Below are 23,847 nucleotides of genomic sequence, written 5' to 3'. Positions count from 1 at the left end.
GCACCTCCACCCTGAGATCCTTGGATTCCCTGTATCCTTGCATTTAATGGGAACTTGATTCTGGGTAACCCGTTTTTTACTGTTTCATAGTTGCTGGATTTCCATTCTGGAATGTGAGGTTTTTTTTTTTTTTTAAGATTTTATTTACTTATTCTTGAGAGACAGAGAGAGGCAGAGACACAGGCAGAGGGAGAAGCAGGCTCCATGCAGGGAGCCCGATGTGGGACTCAATCCCGGGACTCCAGGATCACACCCTGGGCCAAAGGCAGGTGCTAAACCGCCGAGCCACCCGGGCTGCCTGTGAGTGGGCTTTTATGCTATTTACCACCCATCAGATAAATAAATATCCTAAATTTCCCTATTATGAACATTTCCCTGAGTATCTGTCTCCTGCAATCTCCTGGCATTAATCTGTGTATCAGTCAAAGTTCTTGGCTGCTAGCAATAGAAATGGACTTGGGTTCTGTCAAGCAGGAAAGCAATCTTTCTGGAAGAAAATCAGAACCTCACTGAATTCTTGAATTCTCAGAATGTGGGGATGGCTGAGATTGGTGGTTCTGGCTCATGCTCTCTTGAGGTTGCAGTCAAGATGTCAACCAGAGCTGCAGTCTCCAGAGACTTGAATGCAATTGGAAGATCTTCTCTAACCTCACTCAAGTGAATGCTGACAGGAGGTTTCAGTTTCTTGTCATGTTGGCCTCTTCATAAGGTTCATGTCATGGTTTATCCCAGAACAACTGATTGAAGGAAGAAAAAGATGGCTGGGATGGGGGAGAGAATAAGAGTGCAAGATGGAAGCTGCAGTATCTTTCGTATCTGAATTATTTCTGCTGTATTCTGGTCATCACACAAACCAAACCAACCCTAGTATAACGTGGGAGGAATTACACAAAGATGTGAATACTAGGGGCAGCAATCATTGTTGGCCATCTTTGAGGCTCCCTACTACAATGGAAGTGGAGAACAAAGCTGGGAAACAGGAAGAAAACAGGGATGCTCTTGAGGGCCAGCCAGTAATACTTCAGAAAATGTCACAGTGGGAACAGAGATCTTTACATTGTTGCCACTGTGATGAATATGACCTTCAGTCATTCTACATTGTTAAGTCACTTACTCAAGATTGTTAAGTCACTTACTCAAGTCATTGTTAAGTCACTTACTCAAGAATGACCTTCAGTCATTCTACATTGTTAAGTCACTTACTCAAGATTGAGAATCCTGAGAGATTTCGGAGCCCACTGCGTATCCTTGCATCCCCACTGTGATGCGTTAAGGAGACATTCAGGTTCCATTGTGAGAAGCAAGCACTACCTTCCACCAAGACCACACACAACAAGGAATTCTTCAAATGGGAGGTTAGGGTACAATAGGAAAGAAAGGTTTAAAGCTCGATGTCTCTCCTCTCCCTCAAAAAAGACCTTAGACACATCAGTCAATAGACAATATTCTATATAGTCATATAGAGTTGAGGCTGCTAAGTGGCTAACACAATCTGTAGCTCTTATTGGCCTATGCTGCATAATTAGATGTGGCAGTCATTGGAATTTGAATAGAAAGTAATGCAAATGTAGCAAGTGTCTTTCAGAGTTTGTTTTGCAGAAGAACAGTCCTTTCTAAGTAATAGCATCATCTAATAATTCTTCAGTTGCCTCAAATTTGAACCTCTAGAAAGATAGTAGAAGTCTTTATACTTTAATCTGTTGCAGACAATAGACAAAATTTCCAATGTTTTGGTATGTCTTGTATTAGGGAATGATGTTCTGCTTGTATAACTTTTAATTCTTATTCAATAAATATTGTGTATGGAGCTCACCTACAGGGATATGACAGGAAAGGAGAAATCCAGAGCCCTTCTGTAGGAGATAAGGTCTCTCCTATAGGGTAAGCTTATTCCTTGTTCCAGTTATCTGGGGAAACAGACCTGCTTCTTAGATGAAACTAGTACTAGGGAGAAGAGTCCCACATAAAAAGAAGGGAATTGATCTCATCTTTAGGGTTGATCTCAGGGAGGGATGTTAGGATGCCTAGAAGGAGGTTCACTGATGCTGGGTGTCAAGATGACACTGACCATATGAAAGCAGGCTGGGAGCTGAGAAGGCCAGGCCCCAGGAAGTTGCCTAATCTTTTGAAGCTTGTTGATGGTAATCTCTCTAGGATGGAAGTGAAATGTTATAGGCATTTGAGCCCTGGGAATGAGCTCCTTGTGGTAACCCCAGCTTTGGACAGTAAAGCCAGACTTCTTATTTCTTCAGCTTTTATTTACCTGTTATTCTCCATCTGGGTTCAGTATAATCTATGTAAGTTCTGGACAGTCTCACGTGGGTGCCTAAAAAGAAGAGACCGTGTTCTGCATGAACTGGAGAAACCATAGTCCACTTTCTCTTGATTGGTGGGGTGTTTGCATTGGGAATGCAGAATGAGGAAGCATGAACATATACCATACCTTTCTAAGTACTACTGAGGTCATGCCTCAGTAGATGGGGACATCACCCCATCTGTGTGGGACTTCACCAGTCAGGCTGGGGCCAATTTCTGGTCCGTGTTTCTGCTGCCTTCTGAGACCCAAACCTGAGCTGATATGGACTGGAGCAAGGATGGACCCCTTATCACTCAGATCCCAGAATGATGAGCTAACACTTTTCAAAGTTTTCAAACCCATGAGAATGGTTGAGTTTCCAAAGTAAGCGATTGGCTTCAAAATACGAAAATTATAAAACAGATTTAGAAACATGTTTATTTAAATATCTACATGTTCATCGGTCTACTTCAACTCAACTCTTGTTGTATACAAATTATATGTAATGTTAGATACAGGTGCATTTTAATATGATGTAGGATGAGGATGTCAACACTAGAAGAGGAGGGGCCGGGCAACATCTTAAAACACCCGGTCTCCCGGTCCCTTCCTCTGAGTGCAAAACAGCCCCTTCTCCACCAGAGGGCGCAAGAAGCAGGCGCTTAAGTTTGCTCTGCCTGGACCCCCTCCACCCAGTGTGTCCCGCAGGTCTCTTAGATTCACCTCCCATTCTTCCCTCTCTAGGCCTTGGTTTTCTGGTCTGTAAATTTGGGATGATGACACCTTCCTCAACATCCTTTCGAAGGTATTCAGGATTCTGGGGTAGGTGGTAGTCCTTAGGGAAGAGGGAGGGTGGAAGTTTCTCCTTCCCTGGGGGCCTTGTCTAAGATGCCCAGGAACTGGAGAAAGGGCAGCCACAGGGAGACTGGTTTGGTTACCTTCTTATTTTCCTCAAAGGACACAGGCTGGGGCAGTGATGGAGGAGTAGTGGGAGTGGGGGGCACCGAGGGCATGAACTTGGCATCATGCATTCTGACACAGGACCGGTCTTCTTCCTGAACCTGTCTTTTCTCTGATTTATTAGTTCAGAATGCTGTCTGAGCTGAGAGGAGGCTTAAAGATCACCTCCTGGCTAGAGTCGGGGGCTTGGGGGAAGACAAAAATTAGGTTTTGTGGTGGTTTTACGCAGGAGTTAGTATTGAACTCAATGTGGGAGGGTTGGGAGGGTTTGTTTTGTTTTTAAAAACTTTTTTTAATTAAAAAAAAAATCAACCGATTGGAGCCTAAGGAGACATGACAACTAAATGTAATGTGGTATCCTGGATGGGATCCTAGAATAGAAGACATTGGGTTAAATCTAAGGAAATCTGAATAATATGGGCTTTAGTTAATAACAATGTATCAATAGTGGCTTATTAAGTGTAAAAAATGTGCCATACCATTGTAAGCTGTTAATAATAGGGGAAGCCAGATACAGGGTAAATGGGAAGTCTCTGTACTATCTTTGGAATTTTTCTAGAGATCCAAAATTGTTTTAAAAATAAAGGTTCATGCTTAAAAATTCAACAACTTCTTTTTGTAATTATTAAATAAAAATAACATAGAAAATTTAGAAAGTACAAGAAAGCCAAAAAAAAAAAAAAAAAGGTGGGAGTACATTTGTTAGTTACCTCATATGGCAAAGAAATCCACTACTAAGTTTAGTATATATTATTTCTTTTATATTCTGTGTACATATTTATGAAATTGTTATCACACCAAATTTATTTCTTTGAAACTTGTCTTGTTCAGTGTGTATCTTTTTATGCCATTCGGTATTCTTGTACTGCATCACTTTGTATGTCTCTTTCATATTCCATTGAAGAAATGTGCCAAAGTTTATTTAATAGATCTCTCATATACATGTAAATTGTATATTTTTATTTTCGAATAGATTTTTTATTATTATAAAAATGCTGCAATAATCAGCTTTGGAGCTAAATTTTGCAAAGTGTTCTTATTTCCTTAGAGGGAGTGTGCATGGATACAATCTGGGATCACCTTAATCCGATTTTTAAAAAATACTTTATTTATTTATTCATGAGAGACACGCAGAGAGAGAGAGGCAGAGACACAGGCAGAGGGAGAAGCAGGCTCCCCACAGGGAGCCTGATGTGGGACTCAATCCCTGGACCCCAGGATCAGGACCTGAGCCGAAGGCAGACTCTCAACCACTGAGCTACCCAGGTTCCCCCTTAATCTAATTTTAATCTAATATGATACCACTTTTAAAAATGTTTTCTAGGAGTGGGATTATAAAGGGGAAGAGTAAATGCATATCTAATTTTGCAAGATATAGACAATATACCATCTTGCATTCCCGCCAGCCATGTGTGAGATTTTTTGTGTTTCCCAGTCTTGCCAGCTGGATATATTGTCAAATTTCTGGAGGACCTGACACAGGGAGAGATAGAGTGACATAGAATAGACACGGCAGCTAAAATATAGGAGGAACAAATAGGAAGAGATGAGGACACACTTTCTAACAGTTAGAGCTGTCTAGTGATAGCATAGGCTCCCTGTCACTGGAGGTGTTCAAAGAGAGGCCAGATGACCACTCAACAGAATTTGGTGGAGAAGATTTAAGCAGCTTGGCATCTAAATTGAGGACCTTCAATGCCTGGAGAAAAACACACAACCACATTCACTGATTGCCTCATTTAAAATCCATGAATCCATGAGCCTGAGCCTTAATTAGATTTTTTATTGCTGCCAGGAAATCATGTCTTTAATCCACTCACTCTCCCATAGACTTCTAGATCATTATTTCACACCTTCTCCTCAAAATCCCAACACCTCCTCCACTATCTTTATTCTCAGCTCCTGACCATGCTTCCTACCTCATTGCGAAAATGGCATCAATCAGAAGAGACCTTCCATGGACTCCACTGGTATCTGATTCCTGGTACTCCCACTAGTTGCCATAGATGAACATTCCATGCTCCTCACTAGAGTCATTTCTTCCATTTGTGCAATAGGTCCCATTCCCTTCCACTACTCAAGGGCATTGCTCCAGCTATTCTCTATCTATCTCTGCTCTCATCCTCTCCTATACCCCTCCCTCCCACCTTTGTTCACCCTGCTCCACTTCTCTAGTCTCTTGCTCTGGCTCAAACGTCAGATTCATACTTGCCTGTGCTTTGACTATTCCCTTTTCTTGGAAAGCTCTTCTCCCAGATAACTATCTGTGTATCACATAACCCCCTCACTTTTATTTACCTTGACTGGATTAAAAAAAAAAAGTCTAACTATAGGTTCTTTAGAAGAAGCATCTAAAATGTAGGAATATAGAAAGGGCAGAAGTAAGAATAACAATTTACCATGCAAACAGTAACCAAAATAATGCTAGTGTAGCTATATTAATTTTGAATAAAATTGACTTTAAGGCAAAAAACATCACAGAGATAATGAAGCCCTTATAATAACAAAACTTAACATTTTTTTGACAGGATGTAAGAATTCTAAATGTGTATGCACCTAATAACATAGCCCCAGAATATATAAAGTAGAAATATACAATTATGGTGAGACATTTTGATACACCTCTCTTATTATCTCCTAGGATGGGAATGCTTTATTTGTTTCTTTATTATTATACTGTGAGCATCCCAAGATCAGAGGCTGCCCTGATCACTTGCATCCCAAGTGATGTGCATAGTGCCAGGCACAGGGCTGGTCTTCATTCATTACTGGACTAAACTTCATCCAGCAATAGTGAGATCGTTATGTTCTGAAATGGTACATTCTTTCTTTCAGAATGTTCTTTCTCTTAGAAGAGCCTTAGTGTCTTCTGAACTAAAACTTCTCCTCTCCCCTCATTCCAGCTTTTCTAATGGGGGCTTGAGCATGGACTGGTTCAGAAGAATTTCCCTCTGGGAAGAATGGATGTGTCTGAGGCCACACTCTTTATTTTTTAAATTAAATTTATTTTTAAAATAATGTAACAGACACATACCTCCCATTTTACTTTTAAATTCTGAGAAGACATTTTATCATATGGAATATGTAATTGGAGGGGGGTTGAGTTGCATATCCAAAATACTTTTTTGTAGAAATAGACAGAATGACCTGGGTGTATAACCAAATCCAAGTTCATCTTGCTTGATGCAAGATAATCACTGAGACATCAAGGATGCAGCAAAGAAAGGGTTTATTTGAGAGGCATCTAAATGAGGAGATGGGAGGGCAAGCCTCAAATCTGCCTCACCCAAGGATAGTCAGGGAAATTTAAAGGCAAATGAAAGGTCTGGGTAAAATGCTGCAGCTGAGCTTATTAGTCTGAAGCTGTGAGCAGTCCCATTAACCCTTTGGTTACTGGTTTCAGTCCCCACTGTCCTTTGATCATTCCTCATCCTTGAGAGAATTGGGATGATGACCATTCTAGGTATTTCCTGCTGAGATGGGCCAAAGATTGGAGTTAGGGGAATGGAAACTTTCTGCATATTCTGAATATTTGCTTTCAGAAATATTCTTAGTTCCAGGTTGAAACCTAACATTCTGCATTACCAAGATTTGTGTACTTTGGTCATTAGTTTTTCTACTATTTTTTAATCTAGAGCCTTAGAAGGGATTTTTTTGTAACCAAGTAGAAGGGGTGTGTTTGAGGCCAGACCTTTTAAACCAAAGGTGGGTATTAATTGCAGGGAATTTAAAGTTTTTTTTTTTTTTTTCCCCTGTAAAGTCCTAGACTGGGTATGGTTTCCATTAGAAGGTTTCTTTCTGGCTAATTATCCATTCATCCTCAATAATGTATCTGGAGGTTGGCATTAAGGCTGTTCAATTATTCAAATTGTCAGAGTTTTCATTTACTGGTGAAATTTTTCTGGAAGCTCTTGTGGCAGCTGTTGCTTGTGCTTGATGGCATTGCTAAAGTTCTTGCACTGTCTTTGGCAAGCTCTTAGTCAAAAGCTGTAAATCTAGGTCTCTCAAGACCATTATGGCAATTTAGTGGCTTCCTGGACAGTTTAGTGCTTCTATAGAGAGATTTAAGTGAGAAAGAAGATGTGGGGATTGAGAGCATTTGTAGATCATGATTATTTTCTGGGTTCTGATTATTTTCCATTTGCACTATGTACCCCCACCCCCGTTTTTCCATCTTTACCTGCTCTGTGTCCTAAAGAGCTGGTCCTCAGAGCACACCAACCAGGCCTCTCTGGTTGGGTTCTTTCAATGGAGTCACTGGCTGGAGATCATAAGGAGGAGAAAAGAGAGTTTAGGAAATTCCTTCCTTGCTTCCTGATGTGGTTTTGAGATGATCTCTTCCATGGTTGCACAGCCTCTTCCATGGTTCCACTGGGACACCAGCAAGATATTTCCTCCCCGTTTCTCTAGGCTTAGACCACAGCATCTCTAGTTATCAGTACCTGGGTGCCTCAAAACAGTTGTTTTACCCTTTACCTTGACATAAATAGCCTTTCATTGAATTGTCTTCCAAATCCCATCTGAGTGGATTTCTTTTCCTGCTGGGACCTGCCAGGGCTGTGAAAATAAATGGGATATGCATTCTGGCTGAATGATGGTCTCTTTCCTTAGTTCCTGGCCTCAGAGTCCTTATCAATACACCTGTGAGGACTCTAAGACCAGATCTAAGATGCTATAGAGTCAACAACCCAGTGAAAGAAAGACACTTATGTATGGTCACAGGGTAAAAGGTAAGCGTAGGATCCTTATCTCCCGTGCTGTGCTCTTCCTACCAACTCCTGGACCTTCTCTTGATGCCACAGTGACATGAGGAGGATGTATAAATTAGGACTTGTTTACTTGTAAGCAGAAGGAACAAAAACTCAAGTCAGCTTAGGAGAAATTTAAAAAGATATTGTTAGAATATAGATGTGTCTCATGGAACTTCCAGGTCAGGTAAGCTGTTAGATGCTCTTCTCAGGGAAAATTTTTGGAAACCCAAGTTCTCTGCCTTTTAGGGGCCGGATATTCTATTTGGCTCCATTTATCTCTTCAGCCTCTGGTTCCTGAATGATCTCTGCCACTTCTTTGCTCTGCTACATTGGGTTCTACCCGGCTTGAACCATTCCACAGAAGTGTCTGGAATTTCTACTATGTGCCAGACACTGCACCATAAGATAGGGCCTCTGTTCTTGTGGAGCAGAGGGTGAGAGAGAAGGCAATAATCAAACAGATAAATAAACCAAGAAATTTCAGAGAGTGATACTTGGTATAAACAGGAGGATGATGGGGGAAGGTTCTTCTCATTTGGGAGGTCAGGGAAGACCCCTCTCAGGAATATGACATGACCTGAGAGAAGATGTGATCCTGAGAGAGAGAAGAATCATATAGAGTTTTGTGAGCCAGAGTAAAGGGTCTAGAATTTTTATTCTAAGGCAAAAATAAGCTGTCAAAGACTTAGATTGGAGGAGGATCCTCATCTACATTGGTAAAGGATGACTCTGACTGCTTTGTGGTTAATGGAGTCTAGATGGTTATGGATTCAATATGGAAGTAGAGCAGACAGGATGGACTGACAAGCTGGGTGTTGGGGGGGTGATGAGTTAAGAGGAATCAAAAGATGACTTTTATTTTTTTTATTTGATTTATGTGTTTTTAATCAGCTGGTCAGAGGTGGTACCATTTAATAACTTGCCTTGATTCCAACTTATAACCAGGTCCAGGGCCTTCCACTCTCCAGATGGGGAAAGTTCTTTCCTCACCAGGCTCCATAGCTTCCTCATTGGCTCCCTGTGCCCACACTGACCACCTCTCTATTGACAGACTCCGTTCTGTCTGGGAACCTGGGCCATGTTCTTCAGGGTTAGGAGCAAGTTCTTCAGAGCAGCACCACACAGTGCCCCACTTAGGGCACCCCCAACCATAGTGAGGGAGAGTCCCAGCCATTAGGCTTTTCCCCATAGATGGTAGGGTCCTTGCAATCCCAATTTAGGATACCTCTCAGCCCTTGTCTCCAACTCAGATCTAGAATCACTGAGATCTGGCTTGTGTAATTGCTCTCGCTGGCTTCCTTTCAAATGTATGTTTTTCAACTCTAACCTGGCCGCGATTGTCATTCCTAATTTCTTCTTCCCCTACCTCCCAGGGGAGCTGGGATGTTCCTTCCTTGACTCCTCAAGGCTCTGTTCCTATTTTGGCCCCCCACTTTAGGAAAAGACCCTTCTGGTTCTCCTTCTGCATCCTAGCTGAGCTAGCCCCTGACCATCTGTCTCAGCAGCAGGTGTACTTCCTTCTGCCCTCTGTACCTATGTTCTTGTGTTGTATCTTGTGAAACTTGTGGGGCCTAGAGTCAGTCAGACCTGGGTTTGAATCTTTGATCTTCCACTCCCTGCCTATGTGATCCTGGGAGAGCTACTTAGTCTTGCTTAGTCCCTGTTTCCTCACCTCTAAAATGGGAATAGTAATAACTATCAGATAGTATAACTATCGTTAGATCATGATGAGACGTAAAGAAGGTAAACCATAATATCCTGGAAGAAGTCAATTCCTATTGATATAGTAGTAGTAGTTCTTTTTATTATTTTGTTCCTCTTCTTAAGACCTCACTTTGTGTGTGTGTGTGTGTGTGTGTGTGTGTGTAATCCAGTGTAGGGCTTTAGGGCTTGAACACACAACCCTGAAATCAAGACCTGAGCTGAGATCAAGAGTTAGATGCTCAACCAACTGAATTAACCAGGTACCCCAAGACCTCACTTTTTAAATTACCCTCAAATCTTTTCTTCTTTCTGAACCTGGGAGCCCAAGAAGCAGAGAAAATAGTGGACGGACACTGGAGAGGGTGAAGTGGCTTCTAGAGCCAGGTCCTTGATAGGCCTCCTTCTAGAAGGCTTCTGAAGCTCTCCCCAGGCCAGCCAGAGCAAGCTTCTGAGACCCAAAGGGTTGAGCAATGTCCACTGAGTCACTCCCTCAATTAGACACTGAGACAGTGACAGAACTTTTCTCTGCTGTATCTCTTATGAGCTTGTCCTGCTGTTTTTGGAAAGACGTTGGCCCCTTAGACTTTGGAAAGAGGGCCTCTGTCTTAGCTCAAAATGCATGGCCACAGCTCTGATGCTGGAGTCCCCAGGAGCACTGGGGTTAAGGAGGCCGGCCAGGAAGGCGTGTGACGGCCAAACAGCTGGTGCTGGTCTGGCACCCTGATGACCTTTCCTCCTGAGCCAAACAGCTTTCAGTTCATTGTCATGGAAGCAGAAACTATAGCCCCTCCTTCTAGAATGGCAGTCTTCGAAGGTTAGTGGGCATCAGAATCACCCAGATGGTTTGTGAAGCCATAGCTTGTTGGACCTCAGCCCCAGAGTTTCTGATTCCTTAGTTGTGAGGGGAGACCTGAGAATTTGCATTTCCTATACAAGCCCAGGGTCACTGGTTGGGATCCTCTTGTAAAAAACCATTGCCCTGAGGAATGGCTTATTTCCATGCTTACTCATTCTTCTGTAGCCCATCTGAGAGCTGGAAATAGGGGCAAGGCAAGGGGGTGGGGATCCTGGGTTCTTAATTCTATTAACTTGCTCTGTGGCTTTATTTCCAAAGGTGGTTTTGGTTGGAAGTAATGGAAAATAGCTTATTACTGTAAGGCAGGGAACTTCTGGGGAGGATGCTTAGGAATCTCTCTGAATTCAATGAAGAGCTGAACAATTCAGGCTTGGGAAGGGCAAGTTAGCCCTGAGGCCCTCAGTGCCTGGAATTCATGTGCCTGCTGTCCAGGGCACTCCAGTTCAGTGATCTGGCCACTAATAACCTTTGGTCTGACCAGTTACAATTCCAGATGCTGGGCAGCCCGGGTGGCTCAGCAGTTGAGCATCTGCCTTTAGCCCAGGGCGTCATCCTGGAGACCCGGGATCAAGTCCCACATCGGGCTCCCTGCATGGAGCCTGCTTCTCCCTCTGCCTGTGTCTCTGCCTCTGTGTGTGTGTGTGTGTGTGTCTCTCATGAATAAATACATTTAAAAACTTTTTAAAAAATTAATTTTTTTAAACTTTTTAAAAACTTTTTTTTAAACTATTTTTAACTATTTTTTAACTATTTTTTTTAACTTTAAAAAAATTATTTATTTATTCATGAGAGACACACAGAGAGAGAACTTTTTAGGAATGCAAATTCTCTGATTCAGAATCGCTCTAAGGCCTCTTAGATCCCTTGCCTGACGATGTGATTCCAGGTTCACTTGTGGGAGTTTGGCATTCCTTTTTCCTAAAACCTTTTTACCATCCAGATGGCCCATGGGGCTGCCCTGCTGAGCTGTCCTGGGCCCATGGAGTGGATGGGCTTGTGAGAACACAAACAGGGGATTCTGGGATGGGGGTGCAGGGTGGGAAACCACAACAGACAACGGAGGTAAGCCTGATTATGACAGGCCTTCCTGGGTGTTCTCTGGTGGGGCTGCCTGGGGGGAGGCCCAGGGCCAGCACAGACTCTGCTTGGAGATGTCCAGCATAGTGTGAAAGCTTCAAGCAGTGGACAAGTTCTTGGATGCCGAACGCTTCCCTCCTTCTGCAGGCCTGTTCTCTTAACTCCCTGGACTTGGGGCTCTGGATGTTGCTACTTGTCCTACATCATGGCCCTGCCCTGTCTTCTCCTCCATTCGTCCTCCCACCGAAGTCTGACCATGACTGTAATGTGGTTCCAGCTCCCTCGGGCAACACATGCCCTGTTCTATCTGAGCTCTCCTGCTGTACCCTGATTGGGGCCTTGTCGTCCCTCATCTGGTCCTGGGGGCCGGGAGCCCTCCTAGGCCAGCTTCTCAACAGTGCCCAGAGTCTCTGAGGTATTCCCTCCAGATCCCTTCAGAAAAGTGCACCCTCGCCTTCTTCCACTGACCTTGAGGTATGTTGGGCCAAGCAGATTTGGAGCTGAGGTGGGGGGGCTGATTACTGACCTGGCTGGCTCAACTGTAAACCCGAAATCTTCCCTCCATTTAGGTCTGAACTTGCCCTTACTAAAGTAATTTGTGAAGTTGGTGGAGCTGGAGGGGAAGTAGAGCACGGACTCAGGCTACAGGAGACCTTTGCCTAAGGCAGCTCTAGACAATTCCTGAGGCTTCTTTTGGTTGTGCACAGCCACGGTTGTGCCTCTGAGTGCGTGCTCGGGTGCGCATGTATCTCCTTGCCTGTGTGTCTCATGTTCATCTGCGAGGTTTCCCGTGCATGTCTGTATAAAGCTGGCCTGCATGTCACAAGCTCTGAGCCCACCGTCAGGTGACTTAAACCACTCAACCTCCATTTTCCTTGTCTGTACAATGGGATAATAGTAACTTCCACAAAAAGTGACGACTTTTTGTAGCAAAACGAAAATGCACATAAGCCCCTTCCACAGTTCTTAGTGCTGCTGCGTTAGGCTATCATTACTACATGCCTTATGCAAGTGGCTTAGTCTCCCTATGCCTCAGTTTCCTCATGTGTACGTTGGGGATAACACCAGAATGGAGTGTTATTGTGGGGATCAGGGGAGTTGATATCGGCAAAGTACTTAGCACCGTGCCCTAAGTCTTAGTGACTATAATGCCTTGTATCTTTTGGTGTATCTGGGTGAGAATCTCTGAATTTGTGAATGTCTCTGGGCAAGTGTCTCTGCTCGTGTGTGTATACACGTATGTGCCTATGGTGTATCTGTGTTTATATGGCCAGACGGGCCTCTTGTCTCTGGGTGGAGTTTGCTGTTGGCCCAAGCCTGGACTCCCTAAGCCAGCCAGGCCGGCGCTAGGGATGGAATTTCCATTAAGAATTAAACAGGACAGCACTGGGAAGCCAGGCAGACAGAGAGGAGGGGGTCAAGGGGGATGGTGTTCCAGCTCTGAGCTCCCCTGGGCGGCCTCAATTCCGAACTGCCTTGCCTTGGAGAAGGCCTCTGCCACCTTCGCCTTGACTTCAGGGTTGGTGGAGCCATGGCCCAGAAGGATGAGCGAGGAGAGAGGAGTTGCCCGCAGGGGCCTCTGTAGGGAGATTTGGAGTTGCTGCAGCCATGAGGCGGCCTCCGGGGAATGGAGAGGCGGCCAGCGAGGGTAGAGGCAGCTGGGGCCTATGGGGCCGACAGGAGGCCAGGAGACTGGACTGTACAGTAGGTATCTGGGAAAGTGAGTGTGTGTGTGTGTGTGTGTGTGTGTGTGTGTGTGTGTGTGTTTACTGGGGAATGCAGGGTGGGGGACATTCATACAAGTGCCCTAAAGGAACCTCTAGCAAACCAAGTCTGTTCTTCTCTTGCTCTGAAACCCAGGCACAAATTTTGGTCCTGGAAATAAAAGGTTTCTGAGGCTTTGCCAGTACTTATCCTGTTTATGACCTAAGCCTCATTCCATTACTAGCATACTAAAAAATATCTTGGCTTTCCAGGTACTTTTACATTCCTGGTCTCATCTCACACTTGTAACGCCCTCTGAGCTAGGCAGATTATTATGATTCCTATTGTAAATAGGGGAAAACTGAGTCATACAGAGGCTAAGTGACTTGTCCAAGGACACCCAGCTAGAAAGTAGTAAAGGCAGGATGGAAAGTTAGGTCTCTTTGAGGAGAAAGTCCAGACTTTTTTTTTTAAAGATTGTATTTATTTATTTGAGGGGGAGAGAAAGGGGGTGGGAATGGGCAGGGAGGGTGGGCAAAGGGAGAGTGAGAGAGAAGCAAACTCCCCGCTGAGCAGGGAGCCCGATGTGGGGCTCAATCCCAGGACCTGAAGATCACGACCTGACCTGAAGGCAGATGGTTAACCTACTGAGCCACCCAGGTGCCCCCAGACTATTTTTATTATACAATCCAACCTACCAGAAATGGACTCAGAGAAAAGATTCCGCAAACAGTGCCCATTCGAGGGAGGCTGAGGCCCCAGTGTTAAATGCCCAGCCATGTGGGTGTCTGGGGCCTCAAGATCTGCTCCCAGGCCCTGAGACAGATGTGGTTGAAATAGGAACCCAAGCTCCTCTGCAGGGGCTGGGGGGTGGAATCAGGCTCCCCTGGATAGATGGAAGCTGTCGGTGAAGCTGGCTCCTCTGAATGACTTGGGTCCCCAGAGCCTGGGTTCCCAGAGAGCTGGGGCAGTTGAGTTAATGTCAGGAGCTGCGACGTGTGCAGGGTCTGGGTGCAACTGTCCTTGTTAGCCAGGGCCTGGAAAAGCGAACAAAGATATTAGCATCAGGGAAGAGAAGGCTGAGATGGGACCTTGGAGCAGCCATTGTGTCATGGAGCTGGAGCTGGAGCTGGCCTCCTTCCCTCTTCTGAACACGGAGCGTGAGTATATTGATATAGTTTACACATGAGGGATTTCGGCTAGATGCCAAGGAGAACTTCCTGCCAACTAGAGGGTGCAAGGAAGGAAGAGGGCCTGACGGTGGGGGGTTGGGGGGTGCTCGGGGCTGACTTACCTTCATGATCCCCCAGAGTGGCGAGGGCCGTTCAGGCCGGGTTGGATTTATGCCTCCGCAGGGCGGAGGCAATTGGATGGAATGACCTTGCAGCTTCCTTCCCGTTCAGGAATGCAACATTCCTGAGCTTTTGGGTAGGAATCGGCCTTTTTTTCCCCTAGACTTAGCCATCTGACACAGAGGAGTCCAGAGGGGAAGTTTGGTGTGCCCCGAGCCAGAAAGGAGTCTCGACAACCAGCCTCTGTGGTTTTTGGCAGGTCGGTGACCTTACCTGGGCCGCTTAGATTCCGAAGGGAAGCACCTGCGGCGCATAAGCCAAGTCGCGCGCCAGGCATTTGGGGACCGGCTCCCTCCGCAGAGCGTGGGAACCGCGCCGACCCCCCCCCCCCCGCCCCTCTGCAGATGCTGCCGCGCGCGGGGCGCACGTGGGCACCCCGACCTCCTCGCCCCCGGGGGTGCGCCCCGGCCCTGCCTCCCGCGGGCCCGGGGCCGAGCCCGGGCTCTACTTAGGCGGGAGCGAGCGCCCCGACGGGGCCGCCGAAGGAGCTCCGCGGCCCGCGGGGATGGGGCGGGGCGCGCGGGCGTGGAAGGTCCCGCGGCGGGGAGCGGGCAGGGGGCGGGCTGGGGGCGGGGGCGGGGCGGGGGCGGCCCCTCCCGGCCCGGCCTCGGGAGCCCCGCGGCGCCCCGCCTCCGAGGCCGCGGCTCCCGCCCGAGGAGCCCCCGACGCGCCCTGGCGGAGCCCGCGGCCCCCCGCGAGCCTGGGGACCTGTGCAGCGCGCGTGCCAGGCCGTGCGTGAGTGGGGGAGCGCGTGGGGGCGCGCGCGGGGGCTCAGGTGCAGGGGCCGCGCTGTGCGGGGGGCCGGGGCCGCGGGGGCCCAGGGCTGGGCGCGCTCGGAGGCGCAGGGGGCCTGCGCGGACTTCCCGGGTGGCCGAGCTTGTCCCCAGGTGGGATGTCTCCCCTGTGGGTCGTTCGGGGGCGGTAAGCGGGGCGGGGGGGGCTCGGAGTCCTTGCGCGACCCCGGGGTCGGTGGCGCTCGGGGGACCCGGCGGGACGGCCAGGGCCAGGGCGCAGCGTGGGGGAGCCGCCGGCCACCCCAGGAGGCAGGAGGGCGTGAGAGGACAGTGAGGGGTTGAGCAGGCCACCCGTGAGTCGTGCGCGCTCACCAACACCCGAAGGGCGCTCCCACCCCCACGCCCAGCCGCTCCTGTGTACACACGTTGCGACCCACACGCGCCAGCCTTGCGTGCACTTCCAGTGGGGACGTCCACGCAGACACTCGCATGCTTTCAACGCGTGTACCTGTGGACGGTGACTTGTATGCAGCACGTACCTCCGTGTGTGCGCTGTGCATATGCACAAACATGCCCCCCTCCCAGCCCCCAGCTTACGGGCTCTCAGCCTCCAGACCTCCTTTCTGGGTCCCCTTTAGCCTATGTATGGCACCTTGGACCAAGGAGAACTTGGCCATGGTGAGGATTATCTTTTTAAAGATTGTATTTATTTATTCATGAGAGACAGAGAGAGAGAGAGAGAGAGAGAGAGAGAGAGAGAAAGAGAGAGAGAAAGAGAGGCAGAGATACAGGAGGAGGGAGAAGCAGGCTCCATGCAGGGAGCCCGATGCGGGACTCGATCCAGGGACTCCAGGATCACACCCTGGGCCTAAGGCAGGCACTAAACCTCTGAGCCATCCAGGGATCCCCTGGTGAGGATTATCTTAAGTAAGGGACTTTGGCTGTGGATTCTGGGCAGATGCTGGATAACACAGTGCCTCTGGGGGTTCCCGTTTGGTCTAGAACTGAGGCTGCCAGTGTAGCCTGGGGCTTAAGGGTCCTGGACTCAGAAGCAGCTTTTACCCTCTTACAAATGCAAAGGCCAGGCTTGCAGACTGAGGCAGAGAGGCCGCTCTGGTTTGCTCCGGATTCCCCCTGCTGTGGAAAAGCCATGAGCCTTCTGGGGACTGGGGCCACACCGCTGTCACTTGACAGGGAAGGACAGTGAGTCGAGCTGGGCTGATTCTTTCTCTTTGGGTTTTTTTTTTTTTAATTCATTTATGATAGTCACAGAGAGAGAGAGAGAGAGAGAGAGAGAGAGACAGAGACATAGGCAGAGGGAGAAGCAGGCTCCATGCACCGGGAGCCCAACATGGGATTCGATCCCGGGTCTCCAGGATCGCGCCCTGGGCCAAAGGCAGGTGCTAAACCGCTGTGCCACCCAGGGGTCCCCTCTTTGGTTTTTAATCAACCCTATTTTGAGTCTCCCATCTCAGGCTAGGCTGCAAGAGCTGGCTTTGGGTTTGCTTCCTCTCCCTTCCCCCAGTGGTTGTCTCTTTGCTTGATAGAATCTTGTTCTCCCTGGCCTCCTTCCCCCGGGGACCACCGGGGACACACTAAATAGTGCTCGGAGGAATTGTTGTTGTTGTTATGATGGCTTCTAGAACTCTTCCATCCATGTCATTCTTCTCTGGGCAGGCTTCAGTGAGGGGCCCTGACTTACGTGCTCCTTCACCTGGGAAGTTAGATGACATTGGCTTTATCCTACTTAGTGTTTATGGTTTGGCCCAAGGAGTGTCTGAGCTCTCACCCCACCAAGTCTCCTTATATGCAGGGGAGAGATGATCTTCAGCCATTTCCCGAGCAGGGTGCAGGGAGCTACTCTCCCCTGCCCTGGTCCTCAGCCTGACCCCTGGGGATGGTTCAGTAAGGGCAGGCTCTGGTCAGCCTGGCAGCCTTCTTGCAGAGTGAAGGAAGTCTGCATACCTTCCCTAGCCTTCCCCTTTGTAGGGGCCCCAGCCACCACAGACTCAAGAAAAGACTAGAAAACTAGGGGACTCATGGTGACTCAGTCCTGGTCTGTTTCCTCTCCCCCCAACCCCCTCCCTTAATCAAATACATGTACCTGCTAGTCCAGAACTTCAGAGCAACAATGGGGAACCATAGAGCATCAGGGCAACCCCACAGGGTTAACATAGTTCCAGTTTAAGGAGGACAAATCAGACAACAGAATAATAGCAATTATGACGTGTAAGAATGGTAATAGAAACGTATTTATTGAATCTTGAATATATGCTTTATTTCCTTTACTTTTCACAGCAACCTTCTTAGGTTAATAGTCCCATTTTTTTTTTTTTTCCTGACAAGGAAACTGAGGCTGAGAGTGCTCAAGGGATTTCTATAGGTCTGTGTGACCCCTGAGCTCATGACATAACCTGTGTGTTTCTCTTCCTACTCCGGCTGCTAGGAAGCTCTTAGTTCATCACATTGCTTCACCGTAGTACTTGTGTTAACTGGAACCCTGGCTTTACCTTTAATCTCTGCTTTAACAACGATGTGGTGCACGCATCTTTGAATGCAAATTCCCATATCCTTTGTAGAAAGAGATCAGAATAAATAAATGAACAGCCAGCAAGTAAGCGTTTTATTTGCCTGTGAGGATGGGAAGCATGTTGCATAGATTTTTGGGGGGGACACTTCCAATTTCAAATATTTCACTTGGTTTTCAAACCATGTCTTAATTTTGGCTTCTTGTATCTTTGGACTCAGACTCATGACTATGTCTTGGGGCTTTTCTTTCTAGCAGCGCCGGGAGATAATGCCCATCTCTGTGCTGGCTCAGACAATGGGGATTGTTGGGAATGAATTGGGCCATTGATAAATGCCCCTTGCTCTGAGTACTTCAGCTGCCAGCTCCTCCCTGTCTCAAAAGCCTGAGTGTCTGGATGCCCGAAGGAGTGTGACCCCTGCCCTAAGCCTGGCCCTGGCCCCAAGGCCACCCCTTCTTCATGTGACCTTGTCTAGGCCCAGGGCTCTGCTGGGAGGTCTGTGTCTCTTGGACTTGAACTCTGCCTCCCCCAGCATGGACCACATAGTCTCTGATCAGGATGGCTCTTCTGGAACCAGAGCTCAGGTTGGGGAGTCTGGGGTCCGGAATGTGGAGGGACATACAAGGAGGCTTTTCTGCCCCCTTTCCCAGACCTATGAGGTCATAGACAAATGCTCACTTTTTTCTCCTTCCCAATGAGGAGGTTTCAAGTCTACCAAGTGGTTAGGGAGTTATTTGTCACCTCTTACCTATAAGAGATGTAGGCCACCAGGGGCCTCTGAATGCAGGACAGGGCTCTGGCTGTATTGAAAGTTGCTGAGACTTGTAACTAATTGACTCCAAGACTGATTATTTTACCCTGCCCGATGCCATTAATGTTTGGCAAGGGGAGCAGTGGAAGGCAGTGTTTAGCACTAAAGAATGGTTAGAAGGACTCTAGTGGTGGGCTTTCAGGCACTATATTGGGGTTCTGCTTCTCAGTGTGCATGAGGTCGCCCCCTCCCCCCCCCACACACTGGTGGCTGTTAACCACATTTAACATTGATCCTCCCAAAAGCATTTGGTTACAAAGTGGGAAGGAGGAGTCATTGGCCTGAGGTCCTGGGAAACACCTGGTACTAAGTGATGTGCAGGTGGGCTGGTGCACGTGAGGGGTTTCCTCCTTCCCGATACACGTCATGTCAAAAAGGTAAGACAGATTTGATTGCGTCTCTGCTGAGAATTTGAGGTGTTCCCAGGACTTTTAGTGCCACCAAATGAGAAGAGGTTTAAGATCCAGCAACAGTGTTGGGCCTGCTGTCAGAGCGGCTGGGGGAAAGGCTAACTCCCGGTTACTCCCATTCATTTAGTATCTGCTAAAGGCCAGCCCCTCGTTGGGTTCTTTGCATCTTTTGTTTCATGAAACCTCTGAAGCGACCCTGTGAGACAGGCACTCCTGTTTTGAAGATGGGGAAGCTGAAGAACTGGCCATGGTTACATCCAGGTGTGTCTGACGTCGGAGTCTGTAGTGAGTGTCTGCAGAGAACTCCGGTTCAAAAGGTTTGAAAATGGGAAAATCCACCCCTTTGGGACAACGGGGAAGGGCGAAGGGCCCGACTTCTCTGGCCCCGGGACTTGAACATCAGCATCGTAGGCCTTGCCAGGCTCAAACGGAGACTGCCCCTCTGTGGGAAGCAGGGGTGGGGTCGGGAGTTTGCTTGGATTGGCAGGGATCACCCCCATTCTCTTGGGGTGGGCAGCACTGGGCTTCTGTGGCTTTACTTCTCCCCCGGATCACTTCTCCCCTGCCCTGGGAATGGAGCCTCCACCCAGACTCTGCGATGCAGCCAGCTCAGTCTCCCTCCCCCTCCAGGGTCCCCTCGGTGCCAAGCTCTGGGGGAGTCCAGGATCCTGTGAGGACGTCTCTGGGCAGACCAGACCCCATCACGGCATGATGCAGTGTCTATAGGCATCAGCAATTTGGCTGGGTTATTGTGTGTCGTGTTCACTTTCTGCTGGAGAAGGGAGGTTTTGTCTTACAACCCAAATATCCTGGGTTTGGAAACCATGTAAAATACAGCCTGTGGTCGGGGAGTGTGGGCTGCATTGTGGGCCTGTGTGTGGTGCTGGCTTAAAGCACATGGTTGAGAGACAGAAGGATGGACTCAGGCTGTCTCACTGCCTCTGATAGAGGGTCAGAGGAGGGCTGTATGGGCTGGCAGTGTGCAGAGAAAAGAGCATGGGCTTTGTCATCAGAGGGATCTGACCTGGAGCCCCCAGTTTCCTTGTCTGTAAAATGGGGTTCCTTATAACGCTCTGGCATTGCTAGCACTAGATAGTTTGCTGAAGTGTAGGCTCTGACATAGGGTAGGGGAACCACGAATGGCATATCCTTCCTCCTTATCCCACTCACCTTCTGGGGAAGACCACCAGACTGATGGGCAACAGACCTGGACTCCAGCTCTAGCTCAGCCTCTGGGTACACTGGGTTAACTTACTTCCTCTGCGTCTCACTTTCCTTGTGTGTAAAATAAGGGAAGAACAGATTTCTCTCACTTTCTGTAGTTTTTGAACATAATGAAGTCAAGGGAGTCTCTCAGAAGATGCAGAAAGTTCAATTACTATTTTTCGTTTATTCACACCACAAATCCCAACTGAGACCCTGTGGTGTGCCAGGATCTGTGCAGGGCACAGGGAATAGAGATGAGCAGGGCAGATCCTGGTCCTCCAACCGCAGTCAGACCATGTGGCTTGTAAGCAGTGACAGGCTTGTCTGTGGGACATGATCCCAGCGGGTCCTGGACGCCTTGGTGTATCAGAAGAGGAAATGTCGTGTCCTACTGGGGCAATCAGAGAGGCCTTCCACGAGGTGGAAACTCTTGGTCTGGATCTGGGAAGATAACAGGAGGTCTCTAAGAGGATCAGAGGAGGGCATTCTAGGCTGAGAGACCAGCACATGCTAAGACAGAGTGTCGTCTAGTGTGGTAAGATTAGGGAACTTGAGGCAGTCTGACGGGAGTGCGTGGTATGGGGTCATTGGGAGTGATGAGAAGTGAGACGGGAGACATTACAGAGGGCTCTCCGTGGATGTCAGGCCTTGAAGGCTGTGTTAATGTGGATTTTGTCATGACAGTCATGGACAGGCACTAGGGGCTTTGAAGCTAGAAGCAGGGGAGGGTCATTGTTGGATATGGGCTCACTCATTCATTCAACAAACGAAGAACCAAGCAATTTGTATGTTGCTTGTTCATTTGTTTGTTTTTTTTTAATTTGAGAGAGAGAAAGAGTATGATAGAGCATGAGGGGAGGGGAGGGAAGGGAAGGGGTAGAGGGAGAGGGAGAAGCAGACTCCCTGCTGAGCAGGGAGCCCAATGTAGGACTCGATCCCAGGACCCTGAGATCATGACCTGGGCCAAAGGCAGACATTTAACCAACTGAGCCACCCAAGGCGCCATGTATGTCACTTTTAATTTGGATACCATATCGAATTAATGAGAAGTTGCAAGGCTGGTGAAAGAAATCCCGCTTTATCCAAATCCCTTAGTCATTTCAGGACGCTTCATTGACTTTATCGTTTTCATTCTCTCTCCAATAATATAAAAAATACATTATTTTTATTATTTATGCATATTTCGGTTCTCTATAATGTATCTTATTGTTTATTATTATATTCATTGTTTTATGATGTATGCATATATGAATACATATATACAATATTCATATTTCTGATGAATTTAAGAGTAAATTAGAGACACGATGCCTCTTCACCCCGAAATGCTTAAGTGTGCATTTCCTTAAAAAAAAGGATATTCTCTTACCACAGTACACTTCTGTCCCGACAGTGGCTTTCCCTTCCTTGCCCCATTCAGGATCCAACCCACAGATTACATTTTGTTGTCTTGTATCCTTGGTGTCCTTACATCTGGAGCAATTCCTCTGCTTTGTCTTTTCCCACCTTCATGTTTTTGACTAGAAGACGCCAGTTATTTTGTTGGCTTTCCCTCCACTGGGGCTTACCTGATGGCACTACCTGATTAGCATATGCATTTTTGAGCAGCAATACTACCGAAGTGAAGTGATCATCTTCACAAGCACAGGATGTGGGGACTGTCCCAGTGCTGGTGATGGAAGCCCTCATCTCTTGCTTAAGGTAATGTTCACCAGTTTCTCCATGGTGAAATGACTGTTGTACCCTCTGTAATTACTAAGTAGTTTGTGGAAAGATATTTTGAGATAATGTAAATACTCTCAAACTTTTACCCACTAATTTTATCATCATTGACACTGCTGAATGCATGGTTTCTTCTATATTTACTAGTTGGCATCCTAGGGTAGTCCAGCTCTTTCCCTTCTCCTTTTCTTTCTCTTTCCACTGCTCCCTTCTTTCATCACTATGAACTAAATTTTTAAAATGTAAAAAAAATAAAAAAAATAAAAATTTTAAAATGTATTCAGTGGGTCCAAATCAGTTCATATATTTTATTTTGATCTTCAACTTGCCCCACATTTGATCAGTGGGAAGCTCCTCTGTGAACTGGCTCCTGTTTCTTCATGCCTTGTTACCATGATGCTCTGAGCATTTGCTTACTAGCTACTGTAGCAAAATGTCCCGGGCTCATTTTACTTTTTTCTTGCTCTGACCCTGGAACTAGCTGTTTCTCCAAGAAGCCCTGGATCCTTTTAGTGGAGAATGGTATTTGGAAACCAAGATCTGGGGCAATATATGCTCCTTGCTTTTGGGTGTGCCATTGTTTCTAGGCCCTTTTAGCAAACAAAGCTAGGACATATACCTATATAGGACCTATAGGTATATGTCCATATTTATTTTTATGATTAAGAGTACAAGAAATTATTTATATTTTTAGAAAGAAAAAACCCCACAAGAGACTGAAATAGGGAGTAGTAGCATACAGGTACTTTAGATTGAGTGATCAGAGAGGGCCTCTTTGAGGAAGTGAGATGTAACTAAAGCCTGGAGTTTGTTTTAATGACAAGATCCTCGTCATATATGTTAGATCTCCTTGAACAGCTCTTTCATCCACACAGCTGCGCACGTCGGGAGTGCTGGCAATCCTCCTCAGCACCTCTCTCCCTCAGAGCCTGTGTGTCATCCCTCACCAAGTCTGGTTGATGTTCTCTTGTAAGTGTCTCTGAAATTCGTCACTTCTGTATGTCCATCTCCATTAGGATCCCTTGGGTTCAAGGCAACATTTTCATCTTCGTGCAGTAGCCCCACCAGAGCCTCCTAACTGGCCCAGCTGTGTCCATGCTGGCTCTCTCCAGTTTGTTCACCACACACAGCTAGAGTGCCTTTCAGAACGCAACTTGTTCATGTCATTTCCCTCCTTGAAAATACTTCAGTTGCTTCCTGTTGATCTTAAGATAAAGACCGAACACAAAGTCTTGTTTGTCTGACCCTACCACCATCTCCTACATCCTCCTACCCAGCTCCTTTCTGCCATACTGGCTTTGTCTCAGTCTCTTGGGCTTGTCAGGCTCCTCCCCTATCATTGACCATTGCATTTGCTGTTCCTTCATGTCTTAGAACGCTCTTCCTTCATATCTTCACATACTGAATTCCTACTTGTCTCTCAGTTCTTAGCCCAGTTGTCACTTCTGTGACCTCCACAACTCTGTCCAATCCCATTTTTTAAGGCATTAAAACACCACTTACCCCTTTCAAGGGTTTATCACAGTTGTAACTTTAGATTTATTACAATTATCACATGATAATTAATGCCTCTTTTTCCTCTTTGACTATGAGCTCTGTGAGGGCTATTTATTGTTTGATCCTAGCAGTTATTAATGTTACTGACACATGCCACAAATATTTGTTGGATGAATGAATGAATGAAGTTGTATCAGCTGAACAACCAGATAGATGGTCATGCCATCAGTAGAATAAGA

At 47.1% G+C, this 23,847-nt stretch overlaps 1 protein-coding gene across 4 annotated transcripts in view; it reads left to right on the top strand.

Annotated features, from left to right (window-relative positions):
- Window positions 1-3,001: 3,001 nt before the first annotated feature.
- Window positions 3,002-23,847, top strand: part of INSC (INSC spindle orientation adaptor protein) — a 135,420-nt gene continuing 114,574 nt past the window's right edge. The window contains exon 1 of one of the 4 annotated variants that reach the window (XM_041729720.1): window positions 3,002-3,101. Coding sequence is in view for 1 of the 4 variants with exons in the window: in XM_041729717.1 (XP_041585651.1) it covers window positions 13,253-13,348 (96 nt within the window). In the remaining 3 variants the exon portion in view is untranslated. Of the gene's footprint in view, window positions 3,102-13,068; window positions 13,349-15,358; window positions 15,436-23,847 lie in introns of those variants that run through there. The other 3 variants (XM_041729717.1, XM_041729719.1, XM_041729718.1) reach the window with 3 other exon arrangements.

This window comes from Vulpes lagopus, chromosome 15 (genome assembly GCF_018345385.1).
Source record: "Vulpes lagopus strain Blue_001 chromosome 15, ASM1834538v1, whole genome shotgun sequence".
NCBI lineage: Eukaryota > Metazoa > Chordata > Mammalia > Carnivora > Canidae > Vulpes > Vulpes lagopus.
This window is presented reverse-complemented; position numbering and strand designations above follow the sequence as displayed.